Source organism: Electrona antarctica (genome assembly GCF_951216825.1).
Source record: "Electrona antarctica genome assembly, chromosome: 1".
NCBI lineage: Eukaryota > Metazoa > Chordata > Actinopteri > Myctophiformes > Myctophidae > Electrona > Electrona antarctica.
The window spans coordinates 11,103,536-11,131,410 of record NC_136806.1 but is presented as its reverse complement, the minus strand read 5'-3'; the positions used below and the strand labels follow the sequence as shown (position 1 = coordinate 11,131,410).

Here is a 27,875-nt window from a genome sequence, read left to right as displayed (position 1 = left end):
ATTGCAATTGTTCACTATCAATGCACCTTTTTGGTGTAAATAAAACTAAGTAGCTAGTACACCAGACCTCTGACCAGACTCAGTTGTGGCCTCAGTTTTGTTATGATATATAATAATTGTATAATTATATAATTGATATAACTACAATACACAATGAATGCCATTGCAGTAGCCTTTTATTTCCATTTCTCTCAGTGCAAAAGGGAATGCTTTAGAAAATGAACAGTATATAAAATAAAACGAAACGAAATCAAAACATTTTCAATAGTTTTGTCAATAGACAAAAGTTGTCTTGTATGATATAAGACACGTTGTTGCAGCAAATTCCTTTTGAATGGTGGGCTTCAACTCTCCAAATTACTGGCGCGGATGAAGAGGTGGCTTCACGTCTTGGAGGGGAACCATTAATCATCTCTTCTGTTGAGCGATGAGAAAAGAAGGAGGTAATCAGTACCACAGAATTATAAGAGGAACAACATACTTTACACTTAGTGGTGACTGTTGGCATTCTGAGATAATCAACATTGGCCAATGCACACACTCATGAGGCCAATAACATAATAAGACCTGCGGACACCGCACACCCGGTAGGTAATAAGCCTATCTCACAGAATTTCCCCGCCCCCCTTAATACGCCCCCTTTCGGGGCTAGTGGTGATAGCGTGACGTCACTCCATAGTTAACAGAAGTAATTTAAGAAGTCTACAACTTTTGTTTTCTCAAGGTAAGGTTTGTTCTATCTGTTCGAGCTGATTTACCATCTTGTTTGCTTCATAATAATATTGGTCTGTCACATTTTTACATTAGAAAATGTACTTAGATTCTCCAGAGAAAAAAACGTGTAAATCCTAATGTTAAATGACACCACTATTTACCGGAAGTGGGCGTGGAAAGCGGGCTGTGAGATAGGCCTATTTGGAGCAGGTGCGATGATGACGAGGCATACACAATGTGGAAAGGAGGGACACTCGCACACTGCCACTTGCTGGGTTCAGAGCATTTATTTAAGAAGCAATGTTTCGGTCCTGCTACCTTCCTCAGGCTTGTCAAGGATGCCAAAAAATATAAATGTAATTGGCCGCACATAAAAAGTAGACGAACCTGTGGATGCCCTCTACTGACAGTGACATCAGGACTTCGGTGCTCTCTCTATATATATATATATATATATATATATATATATATATATATATATATATATATATATATATATATATATACACATTCAAAGAATTGCACACATTCTCACGATTTTACAACAAAAAAACACCACGATATGAACTTGTAGATCTGCTATTTTTCCAACAGCTAAAGTTTAAAATAATGCTTAATTAAAAGCTACAAGGTGACACAGATACATCCTCAGGTCTAATCTAAATGGCATAACCCATTTTGGGCGGGAACCCCTTTTGGAGTTTTAAACACCAAATCATTTAATTTAGCTATTGAAAAATAGCAGATCTACAAGCTCATAGCGCGCCACCGAGTGGCACGCTATGAGCTTGTAGGTCTGCTATTTTTGAAAAATTGTGAAAATATTTATTTCAGAAAACTGGAGGATTTAGAAGATATTTTTTAAATTTCGAGGTCAGGCCTAAATGGCATAAGCAGAAATATCACTGCAGAAAGACTGTAGGCTTTACAGTGTGGCTGCTGTCTGTGGAACAAGGTTAGTGCTCCCTCTTCTGTCAACTTTGACATTCTACACAGTATAAAGATACTTCATTTGAACGTTGAACTTTTGAGCATTGGGTGATTTGCAATGGAACAGTGGGGAACATGCCCGATGCTGGATGTTAACGTTAGCTGAGAGAAAACGCTAATCGGCCATTCTAATGAATGTATACCGTTTATTCAGATACTCTTTGAACAGTGTAGTGAGACATTACAAAAAAGCTTTTTTATTTTAGCCTGATCAAAAAGGTATAGGCAGAAGCTTGTGGCTTACATTTTGTTACTTTTTAACAAGGAGAATCCAACATGACAAACAAAACAAAAACATAAATCCATAATGTACATAAGAGCCTGGGTGGTCAAAATTAAAACAGTTATCAGATTTGTCATTTGGGATGGTTGAGAGATGGTAAGCAAGTGTAACCGTGAAGCCAATCATTGTTGGTGAGCCAGCCTGTGGTCTTCCATTGTTAAGCATGTTACATGACAAAATTATTTTCTTAATCAATGACGAGCAGTAAAGTAACATTAACAGCCAGCTAGCAGAACTATTCTCTAGTGCAGTGGTTTTCAACCAGTGAGCGGTCCGGGGACCACCAGTGGTCCTTGAGGGGGTTCCAGCCCCAGGTGGTCCCCCAGCTAAATGATGGAGTTGGTAACCAAATGGACCCTTTTGAGAGTGTAAAATGAAACCAAATGGACCCGTACAGTTAAATTATTGTTAAACATCTGCATGACTAGTTAATTTACAAGAAGTCTACACAATTAGATAATGCAGAATAATTGTTATTTTCACATAACCTCTGCTCTCAAGTCAATGATCTTCCATGATCGTACACAATTGATTATCAATTCAATCTTTAATTCAGCCTTTTTGATTATGTGTGGATATTTGTTGTCAGTGCAGGTCTAGAAACGATAGTTTCCCCAGGGATATAAAGTTGAAGCTTGACTATCAAAACGTTTGAATTGTTACAAATATGCGTGTGAATGCTCACGCTTACCTGCTGACATGGGTTTATTTGTAGTTGAGGCTGCAACGTTTCAACCAATGAAGTTCATCACAACCAGGTGGAGGACAGTGTGTGCGAATAGGAAGTCGGCAAAAGCCCTCTCTGGAGAGATGGACATGAACTCTCCTTTGTTCGTTGGGTTGATCTGAATACGAAGACACACTAAAAGAAAGACAGAATATGCCTTGTTAGTTCTCGCCCGCATAATGTCTTGCCACATGCTCAAATGGTGCTTAAAAATGCTTTCAGGGCCTGGGCCATGGCTCAATGGTCCAGGCACCTTGGCTGGTAATCCAGTCTGGCAGTGTGCCGCGGGTTCTGCATGTCTTCCCCCCCATTTCCTGTCAACCTACTGTCTGTCCCTCCATAAAACATAAAATAAAAGGCGAAAGCCACAAAAAAAAACATTAAAAAATAAATAAAAATGCTTTCAGTCTGAAATGAACATAGTGATGCTGATCAAAGGCACATTTAAAAATACATTAAATCAAGATAAATTATTTCTGGCATGCTTGTGGTGGTGTAGCCAAGACAATAGTTGTAAATAAAGAACTTTGTTCCAAAACCAGCAAGCAGTTAAGAACCTTGAATCTTGGCACAGGGGAAAAATACAAAAACTGTATATGCTAGGATTTGACTCCACCACAGTGCATCCAGTTTGGCTGAGCATCGTCTACAAACACAATTGACTGTGTTCAGGAATGGACGCCAGGTGGAGAGGTTGATCTTTATCACTGCACAACAAAGGGATGGCTTCCTTCCTTGCAGTGACTTTTGTGACCAATTGTCAAAAAACGGTGATCAATAATGGCACTTGTCCAAAAGGTGGAAAAGAGACAATACAGGTCTTCCTGAGGTGTGCTTTTGGTTTCGGTATTTTTTTTGAAATGCACAAAATGTACACAATGACCTGCACAACATCTGCACTTGCAATATCCATCCATCTTCAACCGCTTATACGTAGTCGGGTCGCGGGGGCAACAGCTCCACCAGACTTCCCTCTCCAGAGCAACATTAGTGACTTCCTCCTGGGGGATCCCGAGACGTTCCAAGGCCAGTGAGTCGATGCGTTTCCTCCAACTGCACCTTGATCTGCCCCGGGGTCTCCTCCCAACACTTTTATTCTTCAGGCATCTCACTATGACCGAAACGGTGCTAAAATAATCAAAGTGTTCATATTGCAAGTGCAGACGGTGTGAGGGTCATTGTGTACATTGTGTGCATTTTTTTTTTGTATACGTTGATCCCTGCCTACGCACCCGTCTCTGATCCGATCAGGTGTGCATAAGAATTTGTTTCCTGGAATTTGGTATTTAAAATACATTCAAATACTGTGAATGCCCGGGTGGGGCAAGGGGAAAAGTCCCTGACAGCAACTGCGGTTCAAATCTTCCACGGTGCCTCCGGTTTTGCCGGGCGGGAAGCTGGGTGGGGAGGGCAATTTAATTCTGTCACTGCACCAGAACGCTGCCTGTCGGTTGGTTGTTCAGCTGGAAGTGCAACTAACTGGGCAGCAAAGTGTGTTCCTTTGCATGCATTAGGCCTAACCCTAGGCCCTGCATCCCCCTGGTGAAAAGATCTGCATGCCTTAGGCCTAACCCTAGGCCCTGCATCCCCCTGGTGAAAAGGTCTGCATGCAATAGGCCTAACCCTAGGCCCTGCATCCCCCTGGTGAAAAGAAGCAGCTGTCTTCTGACTTAATGTGTGTCAGAGGAGTCAGGAGACATGGTTGTCTGTCTACAGTGCTACACCCTACACAGACCAAACAGTGTTTGTTTCAAACATAGTCAAGACTTAGTTTGAAACATGAGTCACTTTCTGTCAATAAACGTATTTCTATGTGTTTGAGTTTGACAAAGAATAACTCATGCTTTCCAATACAGCTGCAAGATTGGCGAGTTTAATACAATCAGATCTGTTTTCGTGAACGGGGCTGTCAATGTGTAGCTGCAAGCAACTTAGATGCTATAATGCCGTCAGGCTTTGTTGCAATACGAACCCTTGACAGCCCATTCATTGAAAACAAAAACTCCTATCAGATTGTATTAATTAAATGACTTTAAACACACCAATGCTGCATCTGTACGGAAAGCTTGGGTTATCCTCTTTGTATCGGTCAGTGAAGTCTTTGTTTCATAAAAATCCACCGTAGACCTTCCGTCAATAAATTCTGTGCATGATGTGATTATTTTTCGAATTGTTCGAGTTTGGAAGCGTTTGTTGTAAATCACTCAACGGTCCAGTGTACCACCCGTTTCGAAATCACACATAATGCAAGAGGCAGCACTGCAGCAGGACGCTTTTGAGTTATTGAAAACGAGTGCTTCCAAACTCTATCAATTTGAATAAGAATCACCTGCACGGAATTTGACAGAGGTAAAAAATAAAAACTTGACAGATACAAATGATATACCAAGCTTTCGGTACAGCTGCGATATTGGTGATTTTAACATTGAATACAATCAGATAGGACTTTTTGGTTTTGATGAATGAAATGAAATGAAATGAAATCTATATTTACCCAGGGTATCTGGGCTAAGCTCAAGAACTTGTTTCCAGCCAGGCCCTGCTCATAGAACACATTTCATCGTAGTGGTTGATGCCTTGTTCAAGGGCATTTCAGCGGTGGTAATTTTAACGTGTCGGACGGCTGGTTCGAACTGGGAACCTTCCGGTATCTAGACCGCGCCGCTATCCGTTCGGCCACCGCTGCCACGAATGGGCTGTCAAGGGTTGGTGTTGCAACTTGGATGCCAGATAGCATTATAGCATCCAAGTTGCTTGCGGCTATGCAGGTTAAGTTGCTATTTACACGTGGGGGTACTAACATAATTGGGAGGGGAAAAATATATTTAAGAATAAAACAAAATAAAATATAGCCAACTCCCAAGTTGTTTGTAAATACAAGTTCTGTGTGTTGTTCCCTACAATTGTCTATAGTATCTCGACTCGAACCTGGGCTAACCTTGGGTAGTGCATCACAAAATGACCTCAACCAATAGAGAGTATGCACATGCATGATTTTCCCATCAGGACACGCCCCCCTCATCTAGACTGAGTGGCAAAACATTGAGCAGCAGTGTTGGAGTTTGGAAGCGCTCGTTGGAAATCACTCAACCGTCCTGCGTACCACCCGTTTCTAAATGTCACATAATGCAGGAGGCAGCAAAATGTTGTGTTATTGAAAACAAGCACTTCCAAACTCTGACAAAAATAATCAAATGCAGGGCATTTCTTGACAGAAAGTAGCTCATAACGTTTCTATGGTGGATTTTCATGAAACAAAAACTTTGCAGATAAGAGGATAATTCAAGCTTTTCGTACAGCTGCAATGTTGGTGAGTTTAACATTGTTTAATGCAATCAGACAGGACTTTTCTGTTTGGATGAATGGGCTGTCAAGGCCAGAAAGTCGTTTTTTGCCACTCAGTGGGCGTTCCCGCATAAATTCCAGGTACGATGATGTCACGCGCATACCCTCTATTCTTCACTCCTGTGAATGATGAGACAAAGTTTATTCTGATTCTACAATCCCCTTTGGAAGAGAAGAGAGAGAATTGTACGGCACTGTACTATTATTTACATACTCAAGAGCCAAGAAAATATACCACAACACATAATCTTGAAATAAATAATGCATAAATATATAAAGCGGCGTCAGCTTTTATATTCACCTGAAATAAGAGCACAGACGGGTACATTTGCACTTCAAAGTATGGGCCCACCACACAACTTACAACCAATGAATGCATGTGTAACGCCCGGGATTCGAGCTCGGGCCTCCCCCGTGAAGGTCCAGCATCTTAACCACTAGACCAAAGGGATGTACCCACCAGGACCGGAGGAGATATTAGACTTTTGAGCACCCCATTCGACTGGTATCACGCTCTGAGACATTCTGCTACACATGCTTAGCTAGCTGTTAGTTGCACTGCATGTCTGGACGGGGGCCACAGACACACTGTCTGCAGGTCAACTAACAGACCACCACCTAAACAAACAAACAAACACACTGATTTGTGTTGTGTTTATATTTACCTCCCAGAATGAAGGCTCCCACGCAGGAGATGAAGCCGGACAAGAAGCTATTGAAGGGGAAGGTTCCGACCAGCAGGCAGTAGAGGAACTGCAGCGCGCCGGTCAGCAAGATATACAGCAGGTAGGCGTCCACCACCTTCAGCTTGTTGGGCGTCGTGGTGGTGTATTCCTCCAGGAAGCGAGAGACCACCGAGATCACGGAATTGGACATGATGATTCTTTTAGATAATTAGCCGCTTTCTGCCTTTCTCCACCGTCCGTTTCTTCAATGACTGACGTGTCCAGAAGGAACGGAAGTGGGTTTTTTTTCCGGGTAGTGTTGCCAGATTGTGTGAGAGAAATAAGCAACCATCCATCCAGCCATCTTCAACCACTTATCCGTAGTCGGGTTTTTGATTGATTGATTGAAGAATTTATTAACAGTTTGCAGAATTACAGTACATTTCAAGCACAAACTCAATACAAAGGCTGTTAACTGTGAGTGGACGACCCAATTAAGCATTACACTTGTTTCCAACAGGGTCCACCATGTTCAAATCATCAAAACATTTAGAGACGTACAAATAGACACTTCTATAGACAGAACAGGAATTCATCAAAAAAGAATTCATCAAAAAGGAGGTAAAAAGGGAAAAGAAATATATACAGTGAGGGGAAAAAAAGGGGGGGGCGGGATTCAGATTTTACGGGGGCCAGTTTCGAATTGCAGCCATCCGTAGGTGCCCTTTGAGAGCGGTTTTGAAGGAGTCAAGGGATTCGCATGTCTTAATGACAGTTGGTAGGGCGTTCCACATTTTGGTGGCATAGGAGCGAAAAGAATTTAGTCCCTTGTTTGTGCCGAATCTGGGTTGTACATGGTTCGTTGCACTCCCTCTGGTGTTGTGGGTGTGGACTTCGTTAACATTAAGGAAGTATCTAGACAGGTACATGGGTATCTTGGTGGTGTATCGAATCTTGTGGACCAGACCCATTGCAAGATGCTGTACTCTGTCGTCGACCCTAAGCCATTCCAGCCTGTCGAAGTGGGCAGGGGTGAGGTGGGTTCGGGGGGCTAGATCAAGTAGGAGCCTGACCAGTTTGTTTTGGGAAGTCTGGAGCCTGGTTTTAAGGGCCTTTGAGGTGCTGTGGTACCAGGAGATGCATGCATAGTCAAAGAAACCCTGTACAAGGGCTCCTGTTAAGGTCTTCAAGGTGTTTTTGTTGACCAGTGAGGAGATCCTGTAGAGGAATCTTGTTCTATGGTTGACTTTTTTGATTACGTTGGTGGCCATTTTATCACCGGAAAGATTAGCCTCCAGGATGGAACCTGGATCGCAGGGGCAACAGCTCCACCAGAGTGTTCCAGACTTCCCTATCCATATTATAAAATTCGCAATGCGACGCGTTGTGAGCTTGTAGATCTGCTATTTTCAAAACTAGCATGGAGGGGAAAAAAGTAGAGTATTCTTTGAAACATTTTAACAACACACCACTAATCTTTTATGGGGGTCCCTGTTGGCACAAAATATTTCTAGATGTATAGGGTCTTGGGCAAATATATTAATCTGGATTCTGGAAGTCCTTGACATGAAAATGTGTGACTGTGAGCATCACTGGTTTAAACGACATTAGGAAACAAGAGACCAAATAAGCGACAACACTTCGTTTAGGAGCTACATTGCAGCTACTTTTTGATTAATTGAAAATGGTGGGCCCTATTGTAAACAAGGGTAATGCTTTATGGCGTCATCCACTCAGTTAAGTTTTTTTGTATTGTACCTGAAATGTACTGTAATTCTGCAAACTGTTAATAAATCAATCAATCAACAGAAAAAGAAGCCCACAGTCGCTTATAATAAGCGGACATGGCAACACTGGTTTCGGGGTGTTACATAGAATACAGTCCGAGCTTAAACTCCGCCCGTGTTCCAGTGGCTTCAACAGTCAATCAGCTGCTCTGATGTTACAAAACGCACTGAAGGGAGAAGCGGACGCTCGTCAAGGACTTTTTATTATTATAATATATTGATATATTATTATATACACCGGAATATGACATTGAATGGATCCTGTTTCGACCACCACCTCTCCCGCTCCTCCTCCGATGCAGAACGATTGTGAGACAGAGTAAGTAGTATTGTACTATAGATTGATTTACAGTAGTGTGATGTTTGTTTACATTAAATTACATAACTTCCTTCCTTTGTCTTTTACAACCTCATTGCATCAACCTAGGTAACGTTTAACACAAGTCGAACATTTTATTATTTTATTATATTATTATTATTTTATTATGTTAGCGTGGCCGCTAACACAACATAAAGTTGGCTAAAAAGAAATCCATTATTCTAGGGACCAGGCAGTAACAGGAAGAGTGGGCACTATAGGGAGAGTGGGCACATCGGTGTAAAATTGGCTATTTTGTCCAAATTGTTAAAGAAGAAGAAAAAAGGTTTGTGGATGTATTTAAGTATATTTATATGTAAAGTACACTGTACACATGATTAGAACACAATTGAACATTGACATTTAAGGTCATTTAAGGTCACAACACCAAATCCACTGCTTTACAATGCTTGTAACAACTTACAAGAATGTTCAAATCATGTATAATTTATATTACTAAAGACCATTTTTCAAAAACTAAAATAAATATCTCATATATATATATATATATATATATATATATATATATATATATATATATATATATAACTGGGATGTAATTCGGGACTTGATCACCCCGGCCCGGAGGAACGGATTGTGTGTCCCTGGTTTTTCCCTAAGGGACGCTGCACCTGATTTTCGGTCGAAACGGCTGAAGGGACTGATCGAGGGTAGCTACTGCGACTTAAGTCGGGACTTGATCACCCCGGCTGGGTCACCTGAGTGAGGCAGGGTATGATGTTGAAAGACCCGAAACCCGATGACCTTGGGATACATCACTGAGGATACGTCCCAGGTGCATCCATGCGATGTATTTTTGTTTTAGTTATTCTATTTATAGTGACTCATAGGAATAGACTACGTGACAACCAGGAATAGTCTGGTGACCACCGGAGAGACGGGTGGCAGCCGGAATGTAGACGGCAACCGGGAGCAGTATGGGTTGGTGCCCCAGCCTGTGTCTTCCGTGAGGAAGAAGCCCAACAAACCCACGGTGAGGCCTTTTAGGAGGGCTATTCAAGCCGCAAGTGGAGCCTGCGGCACCACCATGGGCCAGGTGGAGCCTGCAGAACCATTGCGGCTCGAGAATCCAGTAATCCACCACTCCTGAATGAAGTGCCTGGTGCTGGGAGTCTGGTGCGACGCACAGGGGCTGGACCTGGTGAGAGCAGGAGTGGACCTGGTGAGACGTAGGAAGGGCCCGGACAAGAGGCAACCCACAGAGCCTAATCCTTCCATGGAATCCACATGCCAGATTGATGCGATCCTCCCGCATACCCAGTCCCGGCAGAGTAGTTCCGGATTGTGTGGCCCTGGTTTTTCCCTAACGGGACTGATCGAGGGTAGCTGGCTAATAAGCCAGACTAATATCACACAACACTGTCGCGGTATGCAGGCAATTTTCTTTTAACAACGGCTGATTTGGTCTGGCTTATTAGCCAGGCTAAGCTACTGGGACGTCTTTTTTTTTTTTTTGCACAAAATGCCAAGTTTTACATTGAGGTGCCCACTTTTCCTTAGTGCTCTCTCCTCTTGTACCCATCTTACAGAATCGACCATGGCATATTTCAGGACATTGTGTACACTGTACTCTCAAACACTCACGTTGTTGCGAACGAAGTGATTGCGAATGAAGTGAGCACTACCTATAGAAGCTGGCCAAAACTGTCTGTCTGTCTGTGTGTCTGTGTGTGTGTCACGCTGTACATCACCCGCCCGCCACCAGAGGGCAACTGAAATTGGACCGATACAGAGAGGTGTGTGTGTGTGTGTGTGTGTGTGTGTGTGTGTGTGTGTGTGTGTGTGTGTGTGTGTGTGTGTGTGTGTGTGTGTGTGTGTGTGTGTGTGTGTGTGTGTGTGTGTGTGTGTGTGTGTGTGTGTGTGTGTGTGTGTGTGTGTGTGTGTGTGTGTGTGTGTGTGTGTGTGTGTGTGTGTGTGAGAGACTGCCACAACAGCTTTGTTCGCTTCCCACGTTTTACGCGTCTTACTTGTGATCTTGACAGCTGCGGAGGGGTGTGACGCACATTAGGTTCCGTTTGTTGTTGAAGACAACAAGAGGTGACATCTGTGTGAGTGACGCTCCGCTCAGCGGAGGGACACACCTCATCGTGAGTGACTCAGCAGCAACAGCACTGCTGAACTGCCTGTTGATTATTGACCCGCCATTGCTTCATTTACTGTGTGCTCTGAGCTTCCACTAACTATAGTAGGGCAGTGGTTCTCAACCAGTGGTCCTTGAGGGGGTTCCAGGTGGTCCTCAGCTAAATGATGGAGAGTTTGGTAACCGAATGGACCCTTTTAGATCTTTAACTCTTGAGTGTAAAATGAAACGTCCAAATGGACCATTTACGTTAAAGTATTGTTAAGCATCTGCATTACATAATTTACAAGAAGTTTAGACAATTAGAGAATGTAGAATAATTGATCAACGTTTGGCTGTTATCTCTCCTATGGTACCAACATCATTACATCATGACAAAATCTTATCCACCGACAACAAAATATTCTTAGTTTTGGGTCTGAGAGGCTAAAGGCTCATACATAGCCTGGATTTTCGGTGGTTAGGTGACCACCGAACTACAACATGACGTCACAAGCCGCGGTGAAGAGCAAACCACCGCCACCGCTCCAGCCCTTCTCTCTGTTTTTACTCACCACCGCTCAACGTTATTTCAGCTCCGGTGGTCACCTCACCACCGAAAATCCAGACTACAAATAGGCCTTTAATGTCATCAAATGGTGGTCCGTGGCTCTAATGCCGAATGAACAAGGACCTTGATATGAAAAGGGTTGAAGACCACTGGTACAGGGGATCATTCTAGTCACTTATTTTGCTGCTAGAATGTTCCCCTATACACCGATATCGTGCCATATATTACGTTATCTCCACTTTTCCAAACCTAACCCAACCCAGAACAAATATGTGGCAGACTTACAGAATGACACTGCTCTTATCAATGCAGGCATGAAACGTGAGAGGGAAGTAGGGGTGTGTACTGTGTGTGTACTTAACATACAGTAACATTCTCCGTGCAGACCTTTACCCTGGATAGTGATACCCTTTGTGTGGATGCTAACAAGTCACGGCATGCACTGATATGGTTCAATGTATATACGCCTATATCAGTGGTTTGGTTATCAACGTGGAGTCCGTGGTGCACCTCTGAAGGTTCCAGGGCGTCGCCAGCTGAGCTAAGTGATTGAACGTTAGGATCAAATGCACGTGTCTGTAACTCTGCGTACGGATGGAGCACTGTGGGGATTTTAGATTGGGCTCCCAGACGGTAAAAATCATCATGCATATCGAACTGTGGGGGTCCTGAAATTAAAGAGGGTGAGAACCACTGGCCTACACAAAGGGTAACATGCTGTCCCTCTAAATTAAATATATTTGTTTCTCTCTCTCTCTCTCTCTCCCAGGCCAGGTTCGTCTTCAACTTGGTGGCCATCCTGGTGTCCAACATCCATGTCCCTGTTGAAAAGCGTCGAAGCCAAGATCCTTGCCTGTAAGAGTCTTCTCTATCCTTCTACCCTAATAGACAGGGGGTACACAAGCACATGGCCGTTTATCCGTGCTCCTTCTCCTACCAAACCACACTGTTAACACATCTCTCCATGCAAAAAAAAATCTGCACGCTCCCAGAATCCAGCTGCATTACATTGCATCCACGCAACTGTCATATTTACTGTACAAATATTACTTTTGTCACACACACTGTTATTGCGCAACATTTCGCTGTGATGCAAATTACATCACAACTCTCTTCTCCATCCCTATTCAATCTGGGCATGTCATAAGTTAATACAGCGAACATTCAGCGAAAATATCCAATCTGCAAGCCTAGTAGCTTAAGTTTACAACGCACGGTGAGCTATTGTAGATGATCTTTTTTTACAAAGTGATTTGGTGTAGAGGGGGAAAAAAAGGAGGGGACCAAGTACAGACCCCTGGGAGACCCCAGTTAACGAAGTATTGGGTTGAATTAGTTCAGCCGTTTTTAAAGCATCGCAACATATACGCATGTGTGCAACATGACAACTGTTTCAAAGTATTGTACAGTGACAACTAAAGTCAGCCAGCCAGCCACATATTATGTGGCTGGCTGCTGGATTAAAAAATACAGCTAGGTTGAACTCTGCTAATAAACAAACCACAATCACACTGACGTTATGTGATGTCTACAAGATTGTCACATATTTTGCCAGCTTTAAATTGCTACCAATTTTCACATAGGATAGGATGGAATGGAAGGATGATAGAGGCGAACAATTTGATTACTGATAATGTGGCTCTTAGACCGGATCTGTTTTATGTGCACAGTGATTGACATGGACTCTCATTGCCTATTGTAAGAGTCACAATGTGGAAATATGGGACGATAGTTTTTATTTAATTTCCTGCCGTCTATATTCAATTTGCATAAAAAGGGTTTTAATGGAAGTGCAGTGATGTACAGGCACAACTGCCTCATGCTGATTGGCCTGGCTGGTGTCAACTGGATGATTATGATTGGTCCAACCTTTGATCACTGTGTCATTGTCATTGGTCAATGTCATTGGTCTGTTCTGTTCAGTGGTGTAAAGTAACTAAGTACTTCTACTTAAGTACTGTACTTAAGTACAATTTTGAGGTATTTATACTTTACTTGAGTATTTCCAATTTCCAATACTTTAACTTTAAAACACCAAAAGGGGGTCCTGCCCAAAATGGGTTAAAACAAGAGACAAATTCAGTTCAGTCTGTGCAGTGTCACCAGACGTAGTACTTCTTCAGCAGTCTAATCGTTGACAAGTAGAAACTGTTCCAAGAGTCTGGTGGTGCTGCTCTTGATGCTCTGGAAACATTTGCCGTTTGCCGTGGGTGCGGCAGTGGCTTGAACAGGCTATGGCTATGGCTGGCAGAGGCTGCCACCCTCTGCAGTGCTTTCTGTTCTGCGGAGGTGCAGATCCCGAACCAGGCAGTGGTGCCGCTCGTCAGAACACTCTTTGGCACTCTTGTAGAATGCTGAGAATGCGGGGGCTCACTCTGAACTTCTTCAGGCGGTTTTTCACCACTTTTGTGGTGTGTGTGTGGCCCACTTCAGGTCCCTTGAGATGTGTATTCCGAGGGACTTGAAGTCGCTGACCTGCTGACCTACCCTGTGACTGTAAAACTTTAGCTTTTTTGTTGTCAATCGCGTCAGAATGTTAATGCATGATGCAGCTCTTTTGTGGTACATGATATATTTTTGAGGGGCGCTAGCCCCCTCCTATGCCCAGCGTTCCGGGGTTTGTGTAAATACACAAACATTGGCTTGTGATTGGCTGATCACCCCATAGCGATGATTTGATTGGCTGAGCAAAGTACATATTGAAGATAAAAGTGAAGACGCCAAAAGCGTTTGGCCGGAATGACAATTGTGATGATATGAATGGTTGAGCACGGAATGTGATGTGTGATTGATGTATGATGATAATATGGGTGGGATTTCTTTTCAATAGTTTTAAAAGAAGACACATCTATAGACCTGAAAATGTGTTTTCTTTTTAACGGTTACAGGTATTCAGAATGATTTATGGGCCAGGTTTGTGACCCTTCCAAACCAAGACAGGATATGGACACTGACCCTAACCAACAAGAAGGCCCCGAAACCAGCAGACACGGGTACTACTCACTCTCATGTTGTTGGCTAACTGATTAAATGGATGCAAGTCCACCATGGCCTTTCTTTGGGTCATGCTGCTTGTTACTTTATTACAAACCCTAACCTATGGTTGCTTAGTGCATGGATGCCGTATTTTCCTCTCCGTATGTTTCCGTTTCATGGTCATCCAGCAACGTGTCCAGATTTTCCTTTTCTTTGTTTTCTTCTTCAATTCCTTCGTCTTTTCAGATGCTAGCACCGCCTGGTGACGCGTCACCCCCCCCCCCCCCCCCCCCCCCCCGCGATGTTACCACCCCCTCCCCTGTTTTTACACAATATTTTTATTATGTATGTGAAAAACGTGCAGTGTGACCAGTCTCAAGAGAAATAAACAGCAAGGATTTATTCGATTTTAATCGGATAGTCTGACAGGGTACGTCGTGAGCGATAATAAAAAAAATATTGCAGTATGTGTACCGGCCTTTAGTCTCACATTGCCAGACAGTCAGAGATATCTAGCCCACTGACTGGTGACATCTAAATTTGATATAGTGGCTAAAAATATGTGGAAATAATTGGGAGATTAAAAAAGTCCCAAAGCAGTAGGTTAGCAGAGGTTTTCTTCTCTGCTCTCCACAGTCTTTATCGGTAGGCAGAGATCTCCGATCGTCTCATGTGAGACTAACATTGTGTTGCTTTCCACACACACACAAAAATATATTTGATGCAACATCTTAACTTGAAGATCAGTTATTTTTGGCAAGTGACAGTAATGCACTGGAGTATAAATTGAGCTTTGGTGTCTGCCAGACTTTGTCACTATGGCATATATCAGTCTTTAACCCCATTAAGACCTGAGACCAGATTCTACAAATCTCTTCCAAATCATGACCGTTTTCCGCAAAACATGTGTTTCTATATCAGTGGTTCTAAATTAGTGATGGGAGATTAATCGGCAAACACATCGGTATCAGCCGATTTGAGTTGTTTTTAGATTAATCGGCATCGGTTCGATTAATCAATCAGACAGATTAATTAATCGGTCCAATTAATCGGTCTGTCTTTACAGATAAACAAGCCCAAAGTAACAGCTTGAACAGATCTACAAGCTCACAATATTAAATATAAAAAGGTATTAAAGTTAAATCTGACTTGCAGCATGCAGTGCAGACACCCTGTTACATGTATCTTTCAGAATGGACAAAATTATAATTTTTCAATACAGAATGAGATCATATCGACATCGGTAATCGGCCATAACAGCAATTAATTATATATCGGATATCGATATCGGCCAAAATGTCCCATCGGCACATCCCTATTCTAAATCTATTTCAAGTCAAGGATGTATTCAGCCTCCGACCCCCATCTGAAAATGTTTTCTACCAGGGACCCCCCCAGCAGCAAAGATTTTAGTTAAAAACGTTTGCTGTGAAAGAATATTATATTCAAAGATGTACACGTTTTCATGATTAATAAAAAAAATAGCAGATCCACAAGCTCGTAGTGCGGCACTCGGTGCCGCTCTACGAGCTTGTAGATCTGCCATTTTTCAACGGCTAAAGTTCAAAATAATGGTTGACGACGTGGTTAAACGCTATAAGGCGACACAGATGCGCTCCAGGTCTTATTAGCGGGTTGATCTATTTCTCTTTCTCCGTCTCCCTCATTCACCTCCATATACACCTCTCTGTTGTTGTTCTCCTCCCTCCTGCCTCCCAACACACCACCAGGTGACAAGACTCCCCTGGTGATGGTCCATGGGTTCGGGGGCGGGGTGGGCCTGTGGATCAGGAACCTGGACGCACTGAGCCGCGGCCGGCCCGTGTACGCCTTCGACCTCCTGGGCTTCGGGCGGAGCTCGCGGCCCCCCTTCCCCGCGGACGCCGCCCTGGCGGAGGAGCAGTTTGTCAACTCCATAGAGCTCTGGAGAGAGTCGCTGGGACTGGAGAAGATGATCCTCTTGGGACACAGCCTGGGTGGATATCTGGCCACGTCCTATGCCATCCAGCACCCATCCAGGTAACATGGCTATGGTGTTGATGTTTCAAATGTATTATATATTTTTAAGGCACTTTTGCTTAAAGGTATGTTCAGTGATTTGACTTAATCTAAATATCACTTATTTTTTCTTTTTTTCTGGATAATCCTCCCTACTATAGAGTGTGCTGACCATATAAGGAGTTCCTCCCTGTCCCCAGTGAGCCCCTGGGGTCAAAAACCCCTAGTTTCAGTTTTGGTGGCGGGTGGCAAAGCCTTCCTCCAATCATGATCGAGTGGGGGCGGGTGGGTGCACATGCTGTTGGCCTGTTGCACTTCCCCCCACTGTAGAGCGTGCATGTGCACATTTTGTTACCGGGGCGGACTGGGTGGTTTTCCAAATCACTCAAATCACTGAATGCTCCTTTAATCTAAACTAGAGCTGCAGAATACAGTATTACCAACCTACAGTATTTGTGGTGTGGGTAATGACTGATTTAAGCAGTCACACACACCTCCCCCTGAGTTAACATTGGCCCCTTTTCCACCAAAATAACTTTGGTTCCAGAACAGGTTCCGTTCTAGATTCTTGGAAGCTTATTATTGGTGCTTTGACGGAACCGGCGGCCATTTCTTGGTTCCAGTTCCGAACCAACTTTTAGGGAACTGTGAACCATTTAATCTTCAGTGGAAACACTCTGAACTGGTTCAATATTAGGCGGGAAAAAATAACCCATCCATTCGGTTCAACCCTGGTGGAAAAGAAAAGGGGCCAGTTGTCGAGTTGGTGCTTAACCCATTTTGGGCGGGAACCCCTTTTGGTGTTTTAAGCCAGGGGTTCTCAACCCGTGGGTCGCGACCCCTCGAGGGTTTTTTTTTTTTTTTACCAACTGAATGGCTGTAAAGTGGAAATGAAGAGTTTACATATAGTACACATAGTACATGCATACACCTTCCCTAATGATTATGGTTTCAGTATTTATTTATGGTGTATTGTCTCTATTATTAAGGTTATTGTAGCAGTCAATTTATATTGGGGGTCAGGAGGGGGCGGGGCGGGGGTCCCGAGACGTTGCCAAAGCATTTTCGGGGGTCCCCGGCCAAAAAGGTTGAGAACCCCTGTTTTAAGCATTCTGTTCTACTTTAGCTATTGAAAAATAGCAGATCTACGAGCTCGTAGTGCGGCAGTCTGCTATTTTTGAAAAATCGTGAAAATGTGGCGCAAACTTTGAATAAATATTCTTTCAGAGCGAATGTTTTTAACTCAAATCTATGCTTCAGGGGGTCCCTGGAACAACATTTTCAGATGGGGGTCGGCGGCCAAATACATATATTTTTGGGAGTCCTTCCTTGACATGAAATTGTTTGAGAACCACTGATATAGAAACACAGGTTTTTCAGAAAACTCATGATTTAGAAGACATTTGTAGAATATTTGATGAACGTAGGTGTTTGTATTAATTCAACAGAAATCAATACTTTATATATATTTTACTGGCCACAGACACACAAATGGGACTGGTCATGAATTGTCTGAATAATGTTTTAGCTTTGTAGCAATCTGCTAGCCACAGTATGTCACAACATCGGTAACCTAAATGATGAATATATGGCAGATCATTGATGCAGGATCATATATGAAATGAAATGATTACTATATTTACCCAGGGTATCTGGGCTAAGCTCAAGAACTTGTTTCCAGCCAGGCCCTGCTCATAGAACACATTTCATCGTAGTGGTTCAATGCCTTGTTCAAGGGCACTTCAGCGGTGGTAATTTTAACGTGTCGGACGGCTGATTATACTGGCAACCTTTCGGTATCAAGACCGTGCCGCTATCCGTTCGGCCACCGCTGCCATATTCACCTTCTCTTCTCGTCAGGGTCACTAGTCTAATTCTCGTGGACCCGTGGGGTTTCCCTGAGCGATCCCAGCCAGAAGCCCAGAGCCAGGGCTCCCCTGAGGGCACGGGGCCCGAGGTGATCAAGAGGCCACCTCCTCCGCGCTGGGTGAGGGCTGTAGCATCCGTCCTGTCGCTCTTCAATCCCCTGGCTGTCATTAGAGTTGCCGGCCCATTGGGTAAGAAATCAGATAGGAATATAATGCACACTTCTGGGCCGCTTTCCTACTTCCTTCACAGGTGTTACCGATGACAATAATTAACCCATTTTGACCTGACGTAAAAAAAAAAAAAAAGTCTTCTGAAAGAATATATATTCAAAGATTTGTGCCGCATTTTCAAAAACTTTCAAAAATAGCAGACCTACAAGCTCGTAGCGCGCCACTCGGTGGCGCGCTATGAGCTTGTAGATCTGCTATTTTTCAATAGCTAACTTATAACAATGTCTAAAACACCAAAAGGGGTTCCCGCCCAGAATGGTGGTTCTCAAACTTTTTTAATTGCAAGGACACCCATAAGTCTGAGGGTACAAATGGAACCAAATGGACCTTTACGGGTCCATTTGTACACTCTCAGAGTTACACGCCCGCACAGGGCCATTTGGAACCCACTCAAGGACACTTTAAAGACCCACTGGGGTAGCAGAGTGTTTCCAGTGAGCCTTCTACATGCACTATAGAGCGTCGCAGTCCCGCCCCCTACCAGGGCCCAGGAAATGATTCTCTGTTCATTTTCCTCAGACATTTCAAAAAGTATGTATTTAAAGACGTTTACGCCGTGGACAAAGCCAACTCAAGTCGTGACAACTCATGACAACAAAACACAATATTTTGGACCAAACAAATATTACAAAGAAGAAAAAAACGGCAGGTTACAACACTTTTTTGGTTGTTTTTCTTCTTTGTAATTATTTGTTTGGTCCAAAATATTGTGTTTGTTGTCATGAGTTGTCACGACTCGAGTTGGCTTGGTCCGCGGCGTAACCGTCTTTAAATAAATACTTTTTGAAATGTCTATAGGAAAAATGCATTGGGAATAATTTCCTGGGCCTGGCGTCGTCATGAAAGGGGGCGGGACTGCGACGCTCTATAGCAGCACCTTGACTCTGTTTGACCAGAATGGAACAGAGCCTTCATTAGTATCAGCGATAACACCTGTGAAGGAAGTAGGGAAGTGGCCCAGGTTCTTTCCAAAATGGCGTGTGTGCATATAGCACATTGGAGTGTATTTTAGGGTGTGTGTGTGTAGTCCTAGTCACGAATCATGTAAGTTAACCATTACTTTTCAGGAAAAAATGTGCCTGTTGAATAATAATAAAGTTATCTAGTCACAAGCTCTTGTGAATACTTTATTGGTTAAATATTTATAAAGCCCACAGACAGACTTAGCAAAAGTTTTGCAAAAATAGCAGATCTCGTCTCACGATGCATTGTGAGCTTGTAGATCAGCCATTTCCAACATGTCATACAAAGCATAAAATAGTACTCAAGTGGTTAACTGCATTAACCCTGGCATTCCTTTTTTTAGGCAGGCATGTCATTATATAGGCAAAACTTTAAAGGAAAAAAAATCACTTGTGTGAAGTGAGGGGCGCTCTTATCATCATGCATCATCATACATCACATTCCGTGCTCAGCCAATCAAATCATCGCTATATGGGGTACACACATTGCTCAGCCAATCAAATCATCACTATGGGGTACTACACACCAGAGTAGCGACACGCTGTGATCTCGCCGCAAAGCGGGTGCCTATATGGGCTATAGTTCCAAACATAGCTCCTATGGCTGGAACTATCCCATTGAGATAGAATGAGCACTTCCGCATTCCATTGTTACAATGGGAGTCAACGCTAGTGTCGCCACTCTCTTACTATATTACTCTGCTACACACAAAGCTGGGCATAGGAGCGGCTGGCGCCCCTCAAACATGTTCAAAAGCAATGCTCCCATGACCTCTTATAGAAATAGATAAGCCTATCTCACAGAATTTCCCCGCCCCCCTAAATACGCCCCCTTTCGGGGTTAGTGGTGATAGCGTGACGTCACTCCATAGACGCATAGATGTTAACAGAGGTAATTTAAGAAGTCTACAACTTTTGTTTTCTCAAGGTAAGGTTTGTTCTATCTGTTCGACCTGATTTACCATCTTGTTTGCTTCATAATAATATTGGTCTGTCACATTTTTACATTAGAAAATGTACTTAGATTCTCCAGAGAAAAAAAACGTGTAAATGCTCACGTTAAAGACACCACTATTTACCGGAAGTGGGCGTGGAAAGCGGGCTGTGAGATAGGCCTATTACTACTACTACTAAATGGTAATCATTTGCAGGTCCAGGCTTGGTGAACAGATTCCGTCCAGACTTCAGGAGGAAATTTGAAGACCTCTTTGACGACGATACAATTATGACACAGTACATTTACCACTGTAACGCCCAGACGCCCAGGTAGGTGGAAATGACTTTTCACACGACTGACTGACTTGAGTTGTTGTTGATACTACTTTAAATGTTGTTTGTTTTATTGTTCCGTTTATGCCCAAGGGTGTGTGAAAGTGAGCGATTTCACATTGCGGTCTCTTGGGGTTCTTGAAATGACTCCATCTCTCCCCACAGGATAAACAAACCGCCCAGCTGGTGAAATAAAATAAAACATTGAAAACAAAAAGCTTTGGTAGGCCATGTGGTAGAAAACACAGGAACGGTAGTCGGGTAACCATCATTAAATAATAACACTGAGGGGGTCCCAGGAACGGTAGTTGGGTAACCATCATTAAATAATAACACTGAGGGGGTCCATCATTAAATAATAACACTGAGGGGGTCCATCATTAAATAATAACACTGAGGGGGTCCATCATTAAATAATAACACTGAGGGGGTCCATCATTAAATAATAACACTGAGGGGGTCCATCATTAAATAATAACACTGAGGGGGTAACCATCATTAAATAATAACACTGAGGGGGTCCCTGAAATAATAACACTGAGGGGGTCCCTGAAATAATAACACTGAGGGGGTCCCTGAAAACACAGGAACGGTAGTTGGGTAACCATCATTAAATAATAACACTGAGGGGGTCCCTGAAAACACAGGGACGGTAGTTGGGTAACCATCATTAAATAATAACACTGAGGGGGTCCCTGAAAACACAGGAACGGTAGTTGGGTAACCATCATTAAATAATAACACTGAGGGGGTCCCTGAAAACACAGGAACGGTAGTCGGGTAACCATCATTAAATAATAACACTGAGGGGGTCCCTGAAAACACAGGAACGGTAGTTGGGTAACCATCATTAAATAATAACACTGAGGGGGTCCCTGAAAACACAGGAACGGTAGTCGGGTAACCATCATTAAATAATAACACTGAGGGGGTCCCTGAAAACACAGGGACGGTAGTTGGGTAACCATCATTAAACAATAACACTGAGGGGGTCATTAAATAATAACACTGAGGGGGTCCCTGAAATAATAACACTGAGGGGGTCCCTGAAATAATAACACTGAGGGGGTCCCTGAAAACACAGGAACGGTAGTTGGGTAACCATCATTAAATACTAACACTGAGGGGGTCCCTGAAAACACAGGAACGGTAGTTGGGTAACCATCATTAAATACTAACACTGAGGGGGTCCGTGGTAGAAAACACAGGGACGGTAGTTGGGTAACCATCATTAAACAATAACACTGAGGGGGTCCCTGAAAACACAGGAACGGTAGTTGGGTAACCATCATTAAATAATAACACTGAGGGGGTCCCTGAAAACACAGGGACGGTAGTTGGGTAACCATCATTAAATAATAACACTGAGGGGGTCCCTGAAAACACAGGAACGGTAGTTGGGTAACCATCATTAAATAATAACACTGAGGGGGTCCCTGAAAACACAGGAACGGTAGTTGGGTAACCATCATTAAATAATAACACTGAGGGGGTCCCTGAAAACACAGGGACGGTAGTTGGGTAACCATCATTAAATAATAACACTGAGGGGGTCCCTGAAATTCAAAAGGTTGAGAATCACTGGCTTAACCCATTTAGGCCTGACGTCGAAATAAAAAAAACGTTCGCTCTGAAAGAATATATACCTATTCAAAGATTTGTGCCGCATTATTTTACGATTTTTGAGTGGTGTAAACCACTCCTACAACTGGCTTTGTTAGTCTGTGCAGAAAAAATGAGCATGGTTGCTATGTTCACCCGGGTGTGATTTCATTACGTCAGACATGATTTCATTACGTCAGACAGGCTATATAAGACCTTACACCACTCAGTTCACACAGGTGTGATTTTTCAAAAATAGCAGAAGGCGCGCTATGAGCTTGTAGATCTGCTATTTTTCAATAGCTAAATTATAACAGAATGCTTGAAACACCAAAAGGGGTTCCCGCCCAAAATGGCTTAACCCATTTAGACCCGACACTAGATTCTACAAAATGTCTTCTAAATCCTATGTGTCTATAACAGTGGTGGACCCCCAAAAATATATGAAATTGGCCGTCGACCCCCATCTGAAAATATGTTGTTCCAGGGGAACATATATATATATTCAAAGATTTGCGCTACAATTTTTCAAATATAGCAGATCTACAAGCTCGTAGCGCGGCACTCGGTGCCATTCAAATCAGCCATTCAAATCATCACATTTGTGGTACACACAAAGCTGGGGCATAGGAGCGGCTAGCGCCCCTCAAAAATCGAAATATAAAAAAAATGTATATCTTGTTTAACCCATTTAGGCCCGACCTCGACATTTTTAAAAAATCTTCAAAATTCTTCTAAAAATAGCAGACCTACAAGCTCGTAGCGCGCCACTCGGTGGCGCGCTACGAGCTTGTAGATCTGCTATTTTTCAATAGCTAAATTATAACAATGTTTATTGGGGGTTCCCGCCCAGAATGGGTTAAAAAGGAATCTGCCTAACAATGATGTCACTGGAAGACAGGGAAAAATAAATGTGTGAGGACCAATTATATGAAGATAGGTTGAAAAGTGGTGAAGTCGTCCTTTACTTAAGATTAATAATAATATAACCTCTCCGTTTCTCCCGCCTGCCTCCATCGCTCCCCCTGATCAACTCATCTCGTCATCCCGGCCCGTCTGGTCTGCCCATGCAGCGGCGAGTTGGGTTTCCGGGCCCTGACGGAGTCCATGGCCTGGGCCAAGAGGCCCATGCTGCAGAGGGTCCACCAACTGCCCTCCTCCATGCCCGTCACCATGCTGTACGGAGCGCACTCCTGGGTGGACAGCAGCTCCGGAAACATGGTGGCACACATCAGGAAGGAGAGTCACACCGTAGTACTGGTGAGCAGCACTGCATGGGTTAACCCTCTTATTGCCACCTAATAGCAGCTGATTGTGCCTTCTGCTCTATTCATGATTTTAAATCATCATTTGAATGCCAATAGAAAAATCTGTGATATACACAACATCTCATTTTAATGCGGCAAGTACCTAGTATTAGACACCCAGTCCTGATGGTGGCGGTAACTTCACCATTATGCCGCTTTTGACGGGGAGCGATAAAACACGCCTATAGTTCATTTTCAATGAGACCTGCATTTTTGCTCGGGGGAAGTCGCGGTGCGACAACGCAAGCGTATTCATGCGAGCGCGGTCCCATGAATTTGTTGCGAGCGTGCCCGTTTCGTGATGGACTCACCAGACCTGGATTCGGTTTCGCTTTTTTTTACGCTTGTGTTGTCGCGCCCCTCTTGAGCAGACCTGTAGCAGACCTGTCGTTGATCATTGTTTTTTTTCATACAGTATACGTCAAATTAAGCTCTAATCAAGCCCCGAATATCGCATTTTGAGCAGCTATGCACATAAAGACAGCGTGCGTGCGTGCGAGCGTGCACGCGAGGATTTCGAGGATCGCGGGTCCATTTGATTTCATGCTCTCAAGAGTAAAATTGTTAAACATCTGCATTACTTAATTTTAATATTGATCAACGTTTTGCCTGTTCGCTCTCCTTATGGTACCATCACCATGTCAATAGTTACAGTATGGAATTGTGGACAAAATCTTATCCAACAATCAACAAAATATTCTTTAGTTTTGGGTGTGAGAGGAATGGTGGTCCGTGGCTCCAAAGCCGAATGGGCCTTGATATGCATTATGCAAAAGGTTGAAACCCACTGCACTAGAACGTGTAGCTCTCCACCAAACGGACTACTACAGATACAGACTTGCAGTCGCATAAAGTCGGGAGATCAGTCGTTGGAAGGTGTGGAAGAAAAGGTTGCCTGAGAGCTGACACTGCTTTCCAACACTTCCGACGTCGGTAGCGGTGGAGAGCTGCCTTTAAATGTCACACCACAGTAACTGGATCGGAGGGGTTGACATTCACACTGTGAAGGAAGGGAACTACATCCAATTCCATAATGCATACATATTGTACTTACTATATAGGTTTAACCCATTTTGACCTGAGATCAGATTCTAAAAATGTCTTCTACATCCTGACCGTTTTCTGAAAAAGCTATGTTTATGTCAGTGGTTCTTAGATTTTTCAAAAATAGCAGACCTACAAGCTCGAGTGGCGCGCTATGAGCTTGTAGATCTGCTATTTTTCAATAGCTAAAGCATAATATAATGCTAACACCAAACATGGCATTACAGCAGTTATGAGACTCAGAACAGATGGAAAGAAAGGGGGGCTACAGTAGGAGTTAAACTCATCATAGAAATATAAAGAGTCCACAGTCAGTAACGCTGACAGGGGATTAGTAAATAATTATGGAGTATCGGCCAGATAAGCCCCAAATGATCGGTGAACAAAACGACTACCATGGGTCCTGATCAGTGTTGTTTTCGTCGACTAATACTATGACGAAAAATGTCCGTCGACTACCTTTTTTTTTTGACGAAAACGACATAAAAACTAAGCCATGATGACTAAAAATAAATATACTGTCGATTTTGTCAACAAATAAAAACTAGACTAAAATGTTGGGAAGGGACTAGTGGACAAGAGATCCAGTATAAGTCATTTTACACTTGGTTGCATGATGAAAATACCAGATCTACAAGATCGGCTATTTTCAGCAAGTGTAAAATCAGTCATTAGGTCATCAAGGCCCGCCAAAATACATTTGACTAAAATCGTATGATATTTAGTCGACTAAAACTAGTCGACTAAAACTAGACAAACACTAAAACATTCCAGGTGACTAAAATGTGACTAAAACTAAATAAACTATTGAAGAGACTATGACTAAAACTAAAATCAAAATGTGCTGCCAAAAACACTGGTCCTGATTGTTGTTGCCAAGTTTGACAAATTGACATCTATTTTTCACTTTTCTTTCCAGTTGGTACACAACGCCTCTCACCATGTCTACGCTGACCAGCCAGAAGAGTTCAACAAAATGGTGGAAAACATTTGCAACGGTGCAGACCCAGAGCGAGAGCGAGTGTGAACCACAAGCCTGGAGAGCACCTCTGATTCTGAGGTGGACCAAGTCAGGACAGTAACGAACAGAATGGACAAATGAGAAGATTCTTTAGGTCTTGTAGTTGGAAGAATATCACATCATACATAGTAGGGCTTGAGAATGTGATATGGGATGATGTATGATGTATGTACATAATACATAACATGGGCATTAAGTTCCTTAAGTGCTGCAACATGCTAATGACCTTGTAAAAAATGAACACGTTGTTTTTAGTAGTTTCAATGCAATTTGTTTTGACAGGATTTAAATCTTCTGAATCCTCTACTCAAAAGGGTTTCATTTGTGGAGGTTAACTTGAAACACGCAATGCAACAAAGGCCTGGTTGGTTGAACAATCAATAACTATTAATAATAACACTATTTTACTGTATATAGACCGTACACAGTAAATGTGTTAAAGCTGCAATCCAGAACTTATTGACCAGATTTGACTGAGAGCCTGCCATCGCACAAACCCCAGCATTTAAAAAATGAGTTAATAGCACAGGCAGACTCTTCACATACTAGAGCATGTCTGAAATAAGTGTCAGAGCTGGAATCGACATGTAAATATGAAATAAATGCTTAAACATGTAGCTAGGTGTAATGTTAGAGACCACAGCAGTGAACCTTTCAAGCCTGTTTTCTCAACTTGCTGTTTTCTGCAAGACATTACTCTATAAGCCATATCTCCAAATCTGGTGAGTCAAACTGAACAACCAATATCTCTATTTGAAGCTATGATGCCATGCTTTCATATGAAAATCCAATGGCAGTCCCTCAGTCAAATTTAGTCACATTTTATAAGAAGAAAATAAATAATATTTTTATTTTTTTTACCAGTCTGTGTACCAGTCTGTGTGGTAGAGTATGTTATATAGTATAGTAATACCATACAGTAACTAGCACAACTGAAGTCTCGCATAGCCAGACGATAATTCCACAATCTCCAAATGCTATGACGGAAGCATTTGAGAATTGTGAGAGGGAACAGTCTGACAATGCAACCTCTGGGTTTCCGACAATGCGAGACTAGCACAACTGTAGTGGTTGCTTCCACTTGTCCTTTTGAGAAATGTAGACCCTGTGGGTCTCAGGTAGGACACCTACTGGCTGACAAGTGATATTGCTCAACGTGCAACGTTCCCTTTCTCTTAGCTGTATCGTTCATTTGGTCAATGTCGGACTTCTCTTAGCTTTAGCGTTCATTTGGTCTATGTCAGACTTCCAAGTTTGAAACATCAGTAGGACAGAAATATGGATATGGATTGCATCTTTGATTGAGGTCCCCAGCTAATTGATAGTTTGGAACCAAATGGACCCATATGGGTCTGTAACTCCGAACGAAATGGACCTGTGGTTCCATTTGTACACTCTCAGAGTAAAATTAACATTGATTTTTAGAATATAAATTAGGTTCTCAGATTTAAAAAAAATGGCATTAAATGGGGGTCCGTAGACTAATGCATGTCAAACTGGGGGTCCTTGAAATTAAACGGGTTTAGAATCACGTAAAGATCTTCTCTTATGGGGGTCCCTAGCATACCTTTTTCACTTGGGGGGGGGTCCACGGGCTAATAAGTGTCAATTTGGGGCTCCTTGACATGAATGTTTTTTGGGGACCACTGGTGTATACAGTATATGACAGACATTTATTGTATGTACAAGTTTATCACAATGTGGCCACTGCTCATTTCCTCATTGAGTTAACCCATTTAGGCCTGACCTCGAAATTTAAAAAAAATCTTCTAAATCCTCCAGTTTTCTGAAATAATTTATTTCAAAAATAGCAGACCTACAAGCTCGTAGCGCGCCACTCGGTGGCGCGCTATGAGCTTGTAGATCTGCTATTTTTCAATAGCTAAATTATAACATGTTTAAAACACAAAGGGGTTCCCGCCCAAAATGTGTTAAATGTGAATTGAACGCTGCTGTCTTTTAATCGCACAGAATTCTGAATGTTTTGTTTATAGTTGCATTACTAGCAATAAACTGTGGTTACATTAGTATACACTTACACTGTCTTTAGATATAACTACCTACAGTATGTGACTTG

At 42.8% G+C, this 27,875-nt stretch overlaps 2 protein-coding genes across 2 annotated transcripts; one reads left to right on the top strand and one right to left on the bottom strand.

The window, feature by feature from the left end:
* Positions 1-158: 158 nt before the first annotated feature.
* On the bottom strand, positions 159-7,045 carry dad1 (defender against cell death 1). Its single transcript, XM_079528131.1, has 3 exons — positions 6,725-7,045; positions 2,679-2,849; positions 159-417 (listed from the first exon to the last, which is right to left on the bottom strand). Exons 1-2 carry the CDS (start codon positions 6,933-6,935, stop codon positions 2,719-2,721), a joined length of 342 nt encoding a protein of 113 aa, XP_079384257.1. The 5' UTR covers positions 6,936-7,045; the 3' UTR covers positions 159-417; positions 2,679-2,718.
* Positions 7,046-8,658: 1,613 nt separating this feature from the next.
* On the top strand, positions 8,659-27,567 carry LOC306942230 ((Lyso)-N-acylphosphatidylethanolamine lipase-like). Its single transcript, XM_079528010.1, has 8 exons — positions 8,659-8,830; positions 12,290-12,375; positions 14,409-14,513; positions 16,227-16,515; positions 18,355-18,551; positions 20,707-20,821; positions 23,500-23,686; positions 25,697-27,567. Exons 1-8 carry the CDS (start codon positions 8,766-8,768, stop codon positions 25,802-25,804), a joined length of 1,152 nt encoding a protein of 383 aa, XP_079384136.1. The 5' UTR covers positions 8,659-8,765; the 3' UTR covers positions 25,805-27,567.
* Positions 27,568-27,875: the final 308 nt, after the last annotated feature.